The 16,707-nt window shown below is 44.1% G+C and overlaps 1 protein-coding gene across 1 annotated transcript in view; it reads right to left on the bottom strand.

The window, feature by feature from the left end:
* Nucleotides 1–1,947: 1,947 nt before the first annotated feature.
* Nucleotides 1,948–16,707, bottom strand: part of chd6 (chromodomain helicase DNA binding protein 6) — a gene marked incomplete at its 3' end in the record, with an annotated part of 98,956 nt that continues 84,196 nt past the window's right edge. Inside the window, exons 37-44 of the mRNA XM_079241981.1 lie at nucleotides 14,173–15,588; nucleotides 13,943–14,094; nucleotides 11,522–11,785; nucleotides 8,176–8,814; nucleotides 7,751–7,996; nucleotides 5,701–5,841; nucleotides 3,239–3,343; nucleotides 1,948–3,168 (exon numbers count right to left, since the gene is read on the bottom strand). Coding sequence (XP_079098107.1) covers nucleotides 1,948–3,168; nucleotides 3,239–3,343; nucleotides 5,701–5,841; nucleotides 7,751–7,996; nucleotides 8,176–8,814; nucleotides 11,522–11,785; nucleotides 13,943–14,094; nucleotides 14,173–15,588 — 4,184 coding nt within the window. The remainder of the gene's footprint in view (nucleotides 3,169–3,238; nucleotides 3,344–5,700; nucleotides 5,842–7,750; nucleotides 7,997–8,175; nucleotides 8,815–11,521; nucleotides 11,786–13,942; nucleotides 14,095–14,172; nucleotides 15,589–16,707) is intronic.

Genomic DNA, 16,707 nt, shown 5'->3' with positions numbered 1-16,707 from the left:
GTGATTTTGCACTTTTCCCGAATGAGACACTTTCCTTTTTAATAACTTGATTTGTTTTAAACTTTGTCCTTTTTTTTTTAAATTTGGTACTTTGCACAACCACAGGTCATGGACGCACAACCTCCCAGAATTACCTCTCTCACCCACCCCTCCATCCCTACACCCCAGTGTTCGCAGGACAGGATACATTCTTCTACTGCCCCCTGCTGGCCAAACTGAACTCTTCGCCTCCAAAGCGCCTATCTTTCTTGATTTCTGATTGGACCAGACTACTTCAACCCTCGTAGGTCATTGGGGACAGTTTGTGTCCTTTCAGGTCACTAGAAGGTTATTAGTGGTGAAAAAAGTCTTCCTCCAAAAACATAATATTCTTTTCCACACTTTGGGCTCAAATGACTCAATAAACCATATATGTAATTATTCAAATGGAAACTTGATTACATGTTGTCACTGCTTTTGTGGGGAAAAAAAAACACATTTAAAATACTATTTTGAACTCAAAATCAAATACTGTCATGTAATTCAAAAAGCATTTGAAATTATGTAGATACATTATAGAAAATACATTTTTTAGGTATTTATAAGCAATTGAGAGACGTTTTCGTCTGAGCTATAATTGGTAGGAAATGATAATTCTGCAAAAAAAAAGAAAAAAAAAGGAGGGAAAACAAGAATTTATAGTAGTTTTAAAGAAATTACTTTTTTATCCTCTAACGACCTGAAAGGGTAGCAAACTGAAGTGACCCACATGGGTTGATGAAAGTGACTTTGTGGCTAGCTTTATATATTTAAAGAAAAAAAAATTAAAAAACTAAATCTCATGATTGTTTGTTTGGAATTTTTTTTTTTTACCAATAAATAAGTCAGTGGTTTATCTGGACTCAATATTTCCTGTTCTTAGTGTGCAGAATGAAGGATTTATCCACCTCATCTCCTTACTTTTAAGGTGAGTTATTGCAGCAATGAGACAGTACTTAAAATAAAAACATTTTATCTAAAATAAAAAAAAAATAAATAAAAAAATAAAATCAAAGCACCTATTTCACAGAAAACTGGCAGACAATATCTAAAATTTAGGATCTAACCTTCTAGCCTGATTTCGCTCATAGTGTTAAATCCTTTAGTTCATATCAAGAGTAAAACAAAGAAGTTTTCATCTAATTTGGCCGCATTTTGAAACACACTTAACATCGTTTTGCTAAAGGATTTGTGATGCAGCAGGAACGCTTTTTTTTAGTGTCGCATCCCTTCCACATTGCTTCCAAATGCATCTGGCCAGCAGGTTTTTTTTTTAAACACAGCAATTACAAAAAAAAAAAAGAAGATCTGGTGATTCAGTGGAGTATGCAAAAAAAAACCCCCAAAAAAAACCTTACATTTGCGAACCCCCCCCCCCAAGCTGCTTCCTGTCACCAAACTGGTGAGAAATTTAGAGCAATACTTTATTTAGTTTTTTTTTTTTTTTTTTTTTTTAAGAAAACTGCCACTGAGTCGCTGTGCTGCAGCTTTCCTGTCATGCTTGTGTCCATGCAAACACAACAGAAACCAAAGCTGCTTGTCCAAATCCTCACAAAAATACCATCCTGGATCACTTGGAGCTTTAAACCGGACTCAGCCAGAGTCGCTCGTCGGGGGAGCGCGTGTTGCCTGCAGAGTGTCTTCCTGTTCCTCCTGACTCAGTCTTGATGCAGAATGAACTAAGCTTTTTTCTTTTTTTTTTTTTCTGTATACAATGTAGTGAGGAGGGTGGGAGGGTGGGTGGGGTGGGTGGGGGTGGGGGGGGTGTTGGTATATAAACATGAACAAGTTGAATATAATCATCATCATTAGTCGTCATATTAAAAGTCTTTACATGGACATTGACTGACAGACTCGGCACAAACTTTACACCGTCGCGACAAAGGAGATGGGAGGAGAGGACGGGAAGCTGTTCGTCTCCCTCGTCCTCTATGCTTCCTCCTTCTCCACCTGTCTCTGCTCCTCCGTCTCCTCCCCCGTCTCCTCCAGTCTCTCCTCGTTCTCCTCCGCCGCTGCTCCTTCTGTGTGGTGATGGGAGTCTGGTTCCTGGGGCTCCAAAGGCCCGTCCTCCGCGGCGTCCTGCCCAGTCTGGGTCTCTTCAGTCGGAGCTGGGTCGGGTCCTGAAGCTGAGGTAGAGGGGACGGATGGAGGCGAGGAAGAGGCTGCTTGGGAGGCACTAACTGTACTTTCCTCAACATCTCCTGTCGCCGCCTTCTCCTTCTCCTCCTCTCTCTCGCCGTCCTCCCTTGCTCTCTTCCTCCTCCTCTTAGGGCTGCCGGGGGAGCCGTCCATGGCGCCTGGAGGCATGGCGGGCAGCGCCATGATGCCGCCGTGCGGCAGGAACATGTGCGGGTACAGCAGGCCGTGGGACATCCCCGGGATCAGGAAGGGGTTGAAGGTAAGATGGCTGCCAGCTCCGAGATGCGCAGAGCTGATGTGAGCCCTGCTGGTGGAGGTGATGACGGCTGCTGTCTCTGCTCCTGCTGCTTGCTTGGACTCCTCTGCTCCTCCCTTCTCCTCCTGATTCTTCTCCTTTTCACCAGCGGCAGAAGACGACGCGCTCTCCTTATCTGCGGACGTCGTCGTCGTCGACGACGGGCTGGCTGCATCGTACATAGACGATGTTGTCGTAGTGACCTTCACTGTGGACACTGACGGGGAAGAAGAGGAGGATGTTGAGGAGGAGGAACTGGGTGGAGGAGGAGGAGGAGGCGGCGCGTGTGCCATCATGGTGCCTACGCTGAACAAGGCGTGCTGCGGGATCGCCGCCCCGTGAGGATGAGGGATGCCGTGCAGCATCATGGGTAACATGCTCAAGCCGTTTTTGGCGTCTTCCGCCGATGAGCCAGCAGTTCCTGCCGAGACCGCCGCAGGGAAGCCGTGCGGGAATCCAGCCGCCATGATCCCAGAAATGGGAATTCCAGGAATGCCACCACGCAGGTTCTGCATGGCCACCATGGAGTCCACGCTACTGATTATCCCGCCGTTCATGTAGAGAGGAGGGCCGAGCCCAGAGGAGGAGGAGTCGGACACAGAGAGGAGGGGCTTGGGCATCTCACTACGAGGCCGACGTCCACGGCGCCGGGAGCCCGGGTCTCTGTTGACCGGTTCCGTAAGGATCCGGGAGAACTTCCCCTCAGGGAGGAAACCCTGCAGGAGGAGGAGAAAGATTCAGTCCTGGCAGATCCTGACCTGCACCCACACAGACCATCATACTCACAGAGTGTTTCACCACCTCAGCCCAGTCTGGAGCCACAAAGTACTCTGAGTTTGCATCCAGCCACCTGGACAGCTCCTTTATAGCCGGAGCCATAGCGCCTCCAAGCTGCAGAGGATGAGAAGAAGATTTTCCCGCAGTGAGGAGAAGATGCAACACATCAGGGCCAGGATTTAGTTTCTTCTTTCTTTCCACTCAAATAAACAGACACAAAGCTTAGTTCAATGGTTCTCAAATCTTTAATGTCTAGTACTTCAGAAATATCCATCTGTCTACTTCCCACCTTTAAGACTGACATTGGTTCGATGAGAGTGTTTTATGTGTTTTATCTATGTGAGTGTGTGTGAAAAGTGAGTATATGTGTAAAACTTTGGGTACATTCTATATTTTTGTATGTGAAGGCAGGTTTTTAACCTTGTTTTATTCTTGCTTTTTATTTTGTAAAGCACTTTGTGCTACTTTTGTATGAAAAGTGCTATATAAATAAACTTTGATTGACTGATTGATTGATTGATTAAAATACAGTAGAAGAGACCTTCCTTTTCCAGACCTTCCTTTTCCATCAAACAGATCAGTGTGATCAGACAGACGTAGGTTTGTACCAAATGAAATTATTGTTTCTTACTGAGTGGTGGCAGCCATCAGTGGAAAAGGTGCCCTGACAACTCTGAGGTCTGGTCCTACTTTGGTTGTCCGAGTACTTTGATTTTGCTTTCATATACCACATGAAAAAAACCTAAATGTTTATCCCACAGTAAGATGTTTGGTATCTTTCTTTGTTTCCCTCACCAGCACAACCTCATTATGTAATATTTAGATTTTCACTTTAACCTACTTAATTAACATATTTGGCTCAAAAATAAATAAAATCATCAAATCAGAATTTTAATAAAGTAAAATAAAACCAGCTGTTGCCTATACATGTAAATAAATGAGGAAAATGAGACCATTGCACTTCTTTGTGTGGTATTAAATTCAAACTATCAAATTTCTGGTTTTATGTGATCCATCTATCTCAAACAAAAACTAGGAGGGAGTTTTAGATCTGAGCTGACAGCAGCTAAAAGGGATCTCTTTTTTGTTTTAACGCTGTAAAACTTTAATATGATCCAGTCCGGCTGTCTCTGCCCTCACACACCTGCACAGCATAGGAAGTAACAACATTACATCTACAAACTAATTTACAAAAATCTGGTCATGCTGAGCAGCTAATAAGTGAGTGGAAAAACTTCCTCCAATCATCCTGATGAGAGGGAAGTTTCCACTTTCGTGAACGCAGCCCTGATACCTGGATCAACAGACGTTAGCTTCAGTTTCAGATTAGCCTCTGCAGCCATCTCTGTTTGTTGATAGCAGGAGAAAAGGAGCCTTTTCATCTCACAGTTTACAAACAATAAAGGCAGAAATATCATCCTTGCATCTGCGATCACACCAGTGTGATCAGATCATGTGACATGTTCATGGCGCTAAAGCTAAGATGCTAGCTCACCTGGAGCTACCATCAGCTTCACTGGAAAGTTCAGATCGGAAACTCTCTCGCAGTTTATAGGCAATGAAAACCAGACAAATAATGGTTTAAATTTGATACTAACACGACCAGTATACTTAGACAATTCTTACTTTTACCACCATAAACACAAGTACTACTGGTGGTGAGCGTCGCACATTAAAAACTACAGACTTATTTGGCTTCAGAACTTACAAAAGACACTTGTTGGACAGAGATCTAATCATCACTGACCTGGTGTTATCAAAAGATACTTGAAAATGAACTCCACAGTGAGTTGGTTTTCAGAAAACTGATATAGTTATAAGATCAAAGATTGACTTGTGATGGGATTCTGCTCCCAAAGAGAGCTCCTCAAGGCCTCTGTCATCCTGATGTGGGAACCTGTGTTACAGAACTGCATAAACACTGTTCTAATAAATATCTGAAAAAGGTTTCTGGTCACTGAGATGAGGCAGAAAACAGGTTGTATGTTCATTCCTGGAACCATCATGTAGCTGGATTGTAGCATCTGTGTTGGACAAAAGTCTTTTCTCCACGTTCAAAATACGTTTTCTAGAACAATCCCACATGAAGCTGATATTTAAATGTGAAAGAGCTGCGTTGAACCTCAGAATGTGTGTGTGTGTGTGTGTGTCACTTTGGTTCCTACAGAACATTTAAACCATCTGATGTTGATCAAAGAATTAAAAAAAAGATCCAAAGGTGGAAGTTCTGTTGGATTTTGTCTCCCAGCTGCAGATGCGTCTAGTCTGATTTCCTCTCATTCTCATTTATAGGATGGAGTTTAGGTCAGCTTCTACGGAGGGTTGATAAATTGGGGACATGGACTGAGTTTTGCTAGAAAAGGAGTGTGTGGTTTAGCTGTGGGGTGATATTCAAGTACTCAGTGTGTGTGTGTGTGTGTGTGTGTGTGTGTGTGTGTGTGTGTGTGTGTGTGTGTGTGTGTGTTAACTACCCTGCGTCCAGTGCCTCGGTGAACAACTGGGACCCTCTCCTCTCCTGTCAGAGAGTTGACGTCCAGCTTGGTGGGGTCTTTACAGCGATGTCTCCTCTGTTTGGGACGCTCCACAAATCCGTGCAACAAACTGGCTCCAGACTGCGCAGCATGGTGGGAGGAGGAACAGGAAGATGTGAATAAGTTATTAACTTCTTGCTAGTGGCAGTTCAGGTTTGGCTTCACTTCAGAAAAAGAGTTTTCCACCACAGAGCCTCATCAGTGTCACTGTAAACATCTGGTCCCACATGTCTGTGGCCTGACCCTCCCGATGGTGTGTTCTCAGTTTCTGAGGCGGAGGAACAGCTCATCCTGTCCACTGATCCCAGTCTTGTCCTTCCTTCTTCATCTCAACATTTCCAGTCTGACTTTATCGCACGAAGCGTTTCTGATCTATAACACTCACACAGCTGGCTTCACTTCATCTGTTTATTTACTTTATTGTTCTCCCTGTGATCACACACAACATGCTTCGAGCGTTTCCTCGACATAAACCAGCGACTTGCTGGAGCTTCTCTGGGATCAGTTTACATGGTGAAGAGTTGATGCTAAAACTTCTTGTGAGGAAAAATATGATTCCCAAGTTAAACTTGAAGCTCTGATCAGCTGATGATCCCAGGATGGCTTCAGGAAGCAGACATCCTCTCTACCTTTAACTCTTTGCCATCCCTTTAGTTCTGCTGCAATAGGCTGAAAGAGCAAAGCAATGTCCTCTCTGCCTCTGCTCTCTTTACTCTATTTAAAATAAATGACATTGCTGTTGTCATGAATTCATGCTTTGTTCTCAGCAGGTAACCCTTGCTTGTTGGTGTTGGTTGACCTTTGACCCTGTTATCTCCTTTACCAACTGGTGGCCCAGTAGATGGCCGGCCTTTCTGTTGGTTTGGATGGAAAGTTTTCTGTCTTACTAAATGAGTGTTATTTATCTCTACTGTGGGCCTGTGCAGCTCAGGTTGGTTTAGGAGACGATCTAATGAAACCCAACAGTTACCTTAACTAGTTAATTACTGTTTTATTCACTGGCATGGATCTATATTAGGGGTGGGAAAATCTAATATAAAAATCGAAAATCTGGATTTTTTTTTTGCTTCACAATTTTAAAATCTTTTTTTTTTTGTTAAAAAAGATTTTAAAAAAATTTCCAAATAAATAAAAATAATCCATTACAAAATTTTTGTCATCTTTATTGTTTTTATTGATCTTTTTACTTTTCTTCTTGGGCATTATAGCAGCAGAACGATGATCTGGCTTTTTTCCTCATTTAAATCAAGAAAAATTATGAGCAAAAAAAAAAAAAAGTTTTATACATGTGTTTGGTTTTTAATCTACAAAAATCAGCAATATCAAAGAATTGTGAGAATCGTAATTTAAATCGAATCGGCACCCAAGAAGATCTGAATTGAATCAAATCGGGACAAAAGCACAGTCCTAATCTATATACAATTTCATTTCATAGGATTGGATCTTTCAGTGTGCCTTGAGGTGACTCTGGCTGCAGCTCAACAGGTGACATGATATGTGTATGCATGATATGTGAAGAGGTGAGGGGATATCTGTGTGACGGATATTAGAACTTAGTAAAGAACTGCTGTATGAGTGTGTGTGTAAAAAAGAAATTCGAGTGTCAGCGCATAGCTAGAAGCATCCCGTACAAGTGCAGTTCATTTATCTAAATTACTAAACATAGAGCTGCGTTTGAATTGCATGTCCTTTAATGCAGACAGGTCAAACACACTCATCAGCCATTACATAAAAACCACTGACAGATAAAAGTTAGTAATGATGATAAACTGGAGGTTCTGCTGGGAAAAACTGCACCTTGACCCCTGAAATCAACCTAATCATCCCCTGACCAGCTCGCAGTAACAACCAACTTTCCACACACACCAAACTGATGACAACTGGTGTGTGTATGTGTGTGCCAAAGGGTAGTTGCAGAAAACAATGCCGAACTGAATCTTAGAAACTTCCAAGATGCCAGGTTGGCTTTAAAGGGATGGATCAGACGTACGTGGGCGAAGGCGGGCAGATCCATGCTGTAGCCCGGGTTCTGTCTCAGCCACTCGATCAGACCCTTGCTGGCTGCTTCTCTGTCGATGGCCACGATTTCCGGCTGAGGTGGAGTCTGGGTGGGGGTGGGGGTGGGAGTAGAGGAGGAGGATGGCGTGGGAGGGCCTGCAGGCCGCTCTGATGGAGAGGGGGACGGCGAGGAGGTGGAGGAGGAGACAGAGGAGTGGCTTATCCCCTCTACACGACCCTGTAAATGGGCACAATCAGAGACAGACACACACACACACACACACAAAAACAGACATTTAAACATTTTGAATTGAAGCAAAGGGAGAAGATTTTTCCTCTTCGGCCCTCTCTGTTCTTGCCCTGCAACAGGCTTCTCTCCCTCACACTGAATCGTGTCTACCTGCCCCCTCTACCCACCTGTGTCTCAGCGAGGTGCAGTCCTCGACTCTTGGTGAACTCAGAGTACAGAGCTTCCACATTTCTCCTCCTCCCCCTCCTCCTCCTCAATGAATCATCTCCCCTCAGGCTCCCGTTAACTATCTGTCCAGTGACAGGATGGATGAGGCCGGCCTGCAGGATCCCGGACATGTCGATCCCCACAGAGCCAGGCAGCGGTGCAGTGATGGGCGGCGGCGGCGGCAGCTTATGGCCGTTGCCAGCTCTTCCACCGTGTTGGCCGACTCCTGGAGCCACCACGGCTTCACTCGTCCCGACGCTGCTCGTAGTGCTTATTTCTCCCGACGACTTGGTTAGATCGATGGCTGTTTCTTGCCAGCCGTTTATCAGCATGGGTCCCGCGTGGTGAGAGGGCGGAGCTACCACCGGCACCTTCTCACCACCAGAGCTCGTGGTGGCGGCGCTGTGGGACGATGACGCAGGTTTCCCCGCTAAAATCTTGGCAGCTGCCGCAGCAGCGGCTTCATAGTCGAAAGACCTGCGACCTCCTGCTCTTTTGAGCTCAGGGAGGAAGGGAGGAGCCACGAGCCTCTCCTGCAAGAGAGGCAAGGAGGTGAGGCGCCAAGCTCCGCGCCCGCATGCGCCGCCCCGCGGCATGTACTGTCAAGGTGGACAAAGTGGTGAGGGGTAGACAAGAACGGGAGAAAGATGATGGCTTCTGTTAAACACACATATGGACTGAGACACAACACAGTGACAGCTGTCATTTAGACCTGGGTCAAATTTAAAACCGGTTTAATTTCCCGATCTGTCGCCTCTGGAGGCTGCTGGAGTTTACCCATTTAGACTGAATGCAAAATCTACACTGTTTTAAGACCTGAAGCCGGCGCTATGAAGCAAGATAAACACTGTGCTTTTAGTGGAGGAAACCTGCTTTATTTCTTACTCTATGGCTAAATTTGAAAGATTTGATATCTTAATATATGTTTTGCTGAGCTGCAGTACATCAAACTTACCAGGCTGCGTCAGAGTTTTTACGCCTGCATGTTCACATTTATATTTTCATCTGCCTTGTGAAATGTTTTGACACCTACTTAAAACCGCCGGACAACTGAAAGCCTTTTTATTGAACAGTCGTGAGCAGAGAGCAGTTAAATTAATTGGTTTGCTTCTTATTTATACAGTAAAATATAGGATGCTAAATGGTCAACTTCTCATGGCAATAACTCAATGTGATTGGCTGTTCGGAGCAAGGAATGAGTGCAGGAGAGGAGAGACTGTGGTGACAACAAAATAACAAACATGACTTTCTATGAGTCAAGAGGAAACAACTCTGACAGGACTGTAAAAGACAATGTGGTCTTCTTCTTGATGCTAAGACAGTGTTACACAGTGTTCTCATTCCAGACAGAAAGGTTAGCTGAAAACCACATCTGCTGTTATAAAGTACAGAGGTGCAGGGAATTAATCAGTATTCATTCTTTCCATTTGCTGGAGGAAGAAAGTTGAATAAAGCAGCTGATTAAAGGGAAGTGCACGGCAGTACAAAGAAAAAAAAGCTCCATTCTGACTGGTGGAAAAGTATCAAGCAATCCAAAACGTATATGTCAACATGATGCATTTGGTTGCTGAGAAACATGGGAAGTTGTTGGACTAACCATAATCCACCAAAAGCAGACTGAAGTGCTGCCCTCTGGTGGGCAGGAACAAATCATTTTTGTGGCATCTTCTTTGAAAGGGTCTTGGTTGCAGACTGGAGAATGAGGCAGGGCTGGATACTGAGTGGGGTCGGACGTCGAACCCCGCCCATTCAGCATTTTGATTGGATTGTGTTTCTTCTTCCCTCTAAATGGCCACTGCTAACCCTAACCCTAACCCTAACCCTAACCCCAACTCGTAACACCCATTGCCTGTCTAACCACGCCCACTTGACATCCAACTCCGCCCAATGTCCAGCTCTGCCCCATTCTCCAGGCTGCAGCCGGGGGTTATTGTCTTCTTCTGACATCTGACTGTTTTGTAAACAGTTATAAAACTTTTTTTTTTTTTTTTTAAAGGCCAGAGGCATCACCTGCCTGCATATTAGTTGTATATCCCTTTCTTGTTTGCTCTATTTGTACATTAAGTTTTGTTTTTTTTTTTTAAATTAAACATTTGACAACTAGAATTTCTTTTTCTGATCTGATTTTATGCTTGTTGAGTCAAAAATGTTGAAATTACAAGGCAAGGTGAACTGCTTAAAGGGTGATCTATTAAGGTCAAATCAAAGGTCGTCAAAAATGACCAGTTATACCTTAGAAACCCCAGAGAGTTCATTATTCCATGATCCTTCAGTGTATCCTGAATTTATCTAAACCTGCTGGGTAGCACTAATGGCTTTCATCATATTAGTCTGGGTTAAAGCTACTGATGAACACCTCCTTCTTCTTGATTGTTTTTTGCACTAACAGGGATAGTAGCAACCTTTATCCACAACCAGTTAAGATTGTTCTCATTTCCATGAGGACATGGCCAAAAGGCAGCATTGAAGAAACAAAAGAAACACAAATAAAACAAAATTACTTTTCAAAAATAGCCGTGAAAGAAAAAAAGAAATACTTCCACCTAATGGTTCGGAGTATTTCTACTGGTTCTGCAAAGATCTTTGGTAGGAGGCATGTGACGGGGAAACAGTTCTGTAGTGTGTCTTTAAAAACCTACGAAACTGCAAGTTTTTTTCAGTCTAAATGGGTTAAACAAAGTTCCTTCAATTTGTCCATGTGGAAACTTGAGAGATGGAATCAAACGGCTTCGATCTTTTCTGTTTACAGACCTAAACATTTGGGGAAATGGACGTAAGATTTCTTGAGACATGAAACTGAGTGCTTTTCTCTTCTTACACACAAATTGTTCTGTTTTTTTAATAAAACAATTCATATGCCCAAGTCTAATACACACACATATATATTATTAGCAGTACACAATACAGGCACTAGGAGCTTAACAAATAAGCAACAAAACTATGGTTTAGTGGTGCCCAGTGCTACGAGATGTATCAGAAATGACCTGATTCAGTTTTACTGGTTCATGTAAATGAAGTTGTTTAATTATCTGGTCATTGAGCTGTTTTGGCTGAAATGTTTTTTCTAGTCATATCAGGTGTAGTAGGTCAAGTCGAGGGAGAAATATTGGAACATCTAAGATAAATAAGGTCATTTTAACTTTTAGATTATTGTATGCAAGTATTTCCTCGTGGACAGAAACTGGACACCACATGTGTGAACCATGGCATGAAACGGATCAATGTAGACAGGTGACTGATGCATTCATGTGTACTGCAAAGGTAGTTCAGTCATTCATCAGTTCCAAGAGGAGGGGGGGTACTCACCTTGGGTAGTCTCGTGAGAGGAGGAGGGACAGAAAAGCCCAGTCCAGGACTGGTCGGTTGGACTCGAGCCTGGCCTGGGACGGAGGCAGAGGCTGTGGTGGGGAGGAAACCTGCTCTGTGCTGGTGGTGCTGGGCTAAGCTGTTCACCAGACAGGAATTGGCAGCCAGAGATCCGGGAGAGTCGTACTGCTCACTCGACGACGGCCACTTTCCTTTCAGGATGGCGTGGCAGATGCTGTCCAGCCGGTTGATGATGACGCGATCCTACAGGGAGCAACACAGAAGCAGGAGATTTATTTACACTCAGTCAAAGGTGAGGAAAGACGTTCAAAAATCAGAAATACTCTGCTGTAATTATGTGGAAAATATAAAGAGAATTACATTGTATGCTCGGGGAACAACGTCCCTTACTAGCAGAGTTTACTAAAAACATGGAGAAAATTCTGAAAGTGAACCTTCAGTGTAAATATGAAGTTTTGTATTTGGGAAAATGAAAAGATGAATTCAGGTATACATATCCATCCATCCATTTTCTTAACCGCTTGTTCAAATTAAGGGTCACTTGGAAGCTGGAGCCCATCCCAGCAGTCATTGGGCAAGTGCATAGACTGTATATAAACAGATGGACGGAGTCTCTGCGACGTCACCCGTAGGTTTCTGAAGAGCTGAATTGAAGCTCGGTGGACGGCTCCTACCATCACCATCTTGGCAAAGGCATGCGCGTCGTCTCGCCCGGAATATAAAAATATGGGCCAAGAGGTGGAGCTGAGAGGGGGGCTGTGAGCGTCATGGTGGATGATTGACATCGAGCGAACTCCGAACTGCCTGTGGCTAAGAGCTAACCGAGCTAACCCGGAGATAACAGGAGCTAACTAGCTAACGGAGGTAAGCGGGCTAAAGCTAAGTCATGTTGTTAACCGGCGGTTAACAACCGTGGTTGTGCTACGTCCCTTCTTACCGGAAGCCGGAGATTGGGTACCTGTCAATCAAAAGGACACGCCCCTAAATATGCCAAATTTTGAGATTAAATTATCCTTAAACGGGTGAGTTAGAAAAAAATCACTCCCCCCACAGTTGTCATGAAGGTAAACCTAACCTATTAACTGAAAATGGATTTTTGAACCAGGCTGTAAACATGTTTATTTCTGCCGTGAAGTTGGTCTTTTTAACATGGGAGTCTATGGGGATTTGGTCTGTTTTGGAGCCAGCCCCTAGCGGATGAAGGGGGAACTGCAGTTTTATGCACTTCCACATGGGCTTCACTTTTAACCGCCTGAGGTTGCCGCTTGGGCGAGAGGCAGGGTACACCCTGGACAGGTTGCCAGTCCATCATGGGACAGCACAGAGAGACAAACAACCTTCACGCCTATGGGCAATTTAGAGTAACCAGTTAACCTAACATCATGTCATTGGACGGTGGGAGGAAGCTGGAGTACCCAGAAAGAACCAACTCATACACGTGAAGAACATGCAAACTGCACACAGAAAGGAACCAGTTTGAACCTCCCCCAGCCAAGGCTCAAACCAGTGACCACAGTGGCAACCACGACGCCACCATGCAGCCTGGGAGCCTTTATTCTAATTATGTAAAAAAGCCATCACTGGGAAGTTGTCCTGAAGGGGGGCATCTAAAAAAGAAGGACTGGATTGATGCCGTGCATAACTTTCTCATCTAGATAAGAATTAGAGGAATTTGTGTATTTCTAGGAAAACTGGAGTTTCTTTCTGTCACTGTTAAAGCAGATTTTATCAAGTAAAAGTATTGCAATTTGCTACTTAACAGATGTTTTATTTGCTTGCAAATTAATGTTCTAATGTTTAATGGTCACCAGTACAAGATGGAGGTGGGATTAAAAGTTTTAACCATCAGTGCTGTTTTAACTTAAAATAATGTCAGAGGGGATAAAAAGTGCCCTAATTTTTGGATTTACTTATTTCTTGGTTTACTCCACTTGGTTGTGTTTTTCTCTTGTTTTCCTCCCCTATGTGGACAATTTCTATGTTCTGTTTGCCCTTTTCCCCAGTTTTCTTTCATTCATTTCTGAACCGCTTAATCCAATTCAGGGTCGCGGGGAAGCTGGAGCCTATCCCAGGTGGCTTTGGGCGACAGGCAGGGTACACCCTGGACAGCTCGCCAGTCCATCGCAGGGCCACACAGAGACGAACAACCACTCACGCTCACACTCACTCCTATGGGCAATCTAGAGTGACCAATTAACCTATCATGCATGTCTTTGGATGGTGGGAGGAAGCCGGTGAACCCGGAGAGAACCCATGCATACATGAGGAGAACATGCAAACTCCACACAGAAAGGCCACTGACCAAACCCCTCCCCAATTTTCTTTTAAAAAGAAATAAAATGATTAAAAATTAGAAATTAAAAATTAGAAATACTTCAACAGATATTAAAACAAGAGTACCTTTGGCCACTCAGAGAATGAGTAAAGAGCTTTCTCCTGTAACAGCTGAGCAATGGTGGGCTCCCTACTTTCATGCAGGCTGTCGGGAATCTCGCACATGGACACAGGAGCTGCAAACCTGGGACTGCCAGCGTAGCTTTCCACCACATGAGCTGCAGAAGAGAGTACATTTACACCCATCCCATCATTTCTGAGCCTGTAAGTGAACCACCAGGTATAAGCGTTCGTACCTGGAGAACTTGGCCTCTCCTCCTTCACTTGGCTTTTCCCAATCAGACCGTCCGAGGAGTCGACCAGCCCGTCTGCCTGCTCCAGCTTCGGGGTCAGGACGGTGCTGTCTGCCTCCAACATCTCCTGCTTCATCTCAGCTTTGACCTCAGTCAGAGCTTTAAAGTCGAGGCCATCTGGCTTGGCTTCAAGTTTGATCTCCGAGCTGTCTGGGTATGCTATGAATCCCAGAGCTTCTGCTTTGGCTTCAGGTTTGATGCCGTCAGGAAAGACGGTTAACCCCAACCCTTCAGGCTTAGTCTCGGTCTTAAACCCAGAACCATCTGAATAGGCTACAAGCCTCAGAGTGGATGGCTTCACCTCTGGTTTGATTTCTGAGTAGGAAACAAACTGGAGAACTTGGGGTTTAGTGTCGAAGTTCTCCGGCTTCACGGGAAGGTTGAGAACTTCAGGTTTGACCTCCATGGATGAAGCATTGACGGGATAGTCCAACTCCTCCGACTTCACAGAGTAGGAGAGTAAATGAGCATGTTTGACTTCAGAGCTGTCTGGACAGAGATCCTCTGCAACCTCTGCTTTGGTCTCTTCTACCTTCACTGGTAGCACCAGTTCATCGGTTTTCTTCCCGACGCTGGTTTGCTGGAGAGAAAAATGAAGTGCGGGTGGCTTTTTGTCAGTGCTGTTAACAGGTAAAGCCGAAGACGCGCTGATTTTGTTTTCACTGAGCAGATTGTCTTTGTGGTCATAACCAACGGTGTCTAAGCTGCCATCTGGTAAATTCAGGTCTCCGGTTGAGCCCTCATAGCAGTCCTGATCCACAGTCCTGGGTCCATCACACTGTCTGCTGCTTTCAGGACACTTTGATGGGTCTGATTCAGAAACAGATGGGCATTCTGAGTAAATGTTCTCCAACTCCATCTCAGTCATCTTTTCAGTTGTTTCCTCAACTGGAGCCTCGCCGGGAGAGACCCGATCCACCTGGCCCTCCGAGACTTCGTCAACTTGATCGGCAGGAACCGTGCTGAGCGTTGCTGGACTCTCTCTGGAGTTCTGAGAAATTGCCTTCATTCCGACAAACTCTCCTGTTTGGTCCTGCATGAACGCTTCAGCGTCGAGAGAGTTATCCACACTCTGTTCCCCCACCGTCTGATACAAGATCAGCCCATCCACCTCCTCAGGAGGCTCCTCCATGGACTCTGGATACACAAAGCTTCCCTCCTGCTCCAGCTTGGCCAGATACGGCTGCACGTTTTGGGTTAGGTCCTCATTGTGCTCTGCTTGTTCAAAGTTTCCCTTGGGGTCTTCAGAGGCTGGTTTTAGCATCTCTTTCCTCTCATCCTCTTCTGCTTCTGGATCGCTCTCATCCATCTGCGGCACTTTAATGGTTCTGTTCAAGACTCCCAAACTTGGGTCGGCACCTATGAGCAAAAACCATTGAAATTTAAACCTTTTAGCAAGAATTCATTTAAATACTTGTAAGTTTACATTTTCAAACCACAGAATACAATATTGAAGTATATCACAACACTTACAAAATTAGATACTTGTATCTGAAATAGCAAAAGTTATACAATGGATAGGACCTAGTACTAACTTTTTTGGGGGAATTTTTATGCTAAAGACTGATCTCTGTGAAGTATCTGGGATGTAGCCTGATATTTGATGACTGGTGTGGAGAGCTATGTGTGATTTCATGGACTAGCATGCAGAGCCATTTTCTATATCCCATGAGGTGATCAAATCTGGTTGTTTTCCCAATAAAAGGTTAACAAATTAGGTCCACTAACATTCACTGTGACTTTATGACTTCCATAGTCAGCAAATGACATTTGAAGAGCTTTCTTTCTGGTTTGTAAATTAATCTGATTGTTAATTAAATCTCACAGTAATTCCAACTGGTCTCTGAAGAATTACACAAAATGACCAAAATGACACTCAGGATAATTAAAGAGCAGGAAAAGTGAAAGAAACAGGAACAAATGGGAGAGTATGAGAAACAATCAGAAGCTGTAAATTCATCAGTGTGCTGTGTAATCATGCCTAAAATCTCTAAACTTCTGATAATTAAAAACAAACTACAATCTAAAAATGTATTCAACTATGGCCTTGAAATGTGAAGAATTACAATGAAGTGCAGAATTCACAAACACTGGCCGACTGTGTAAAAATACTTGACGGACTGATCAGCAGTCAGTTGCTTCATCACCAGATCAAGTCTGATGTTAGACGTGAAGAGCAAGTAGATCGCCAAAGTTTCCTCTCAGTTTCATGGCAGGTGAGGGTTTTCAAGTCTAATGCCATCAAGAAAAAAATGATGAAAAGAAGACTGAAGAAACTGTGACGACAGTGTAGCTGAGCTAAACACAAAGCAGGCGGTAAAGCACCGTCTCCTACTGCAGATTCATGTTATTCTCCTTCAGACTGAAAACAAACTTTGTTTCCAGTGAGAGTATTTTATGTAAATTAATTGATAAATTCCTGGATGTTTGCTCGAGCATCACAAATAGAGGAGTAAAGTATGCTTTGGCTCTATTCAG

This window comes from Telmatherina bonti, assembly GCF_933228915.1.
Source record: "Telmatherina bonti genome assembly, chromosome: 6".
Taxonomy (NCBI): domain Eukaryota; kingdom Metazoa; phylum Chordata; class Actinopteri; order Atheriniformes; family Telmatherinidae; genus Telmatherina; species Telmatherina bonti.
The sequence above is the reverse complement of the archived record's forward strand: the minus strand, read 5'-3'. Positions and strand labels throughout refer to the sequence as shown.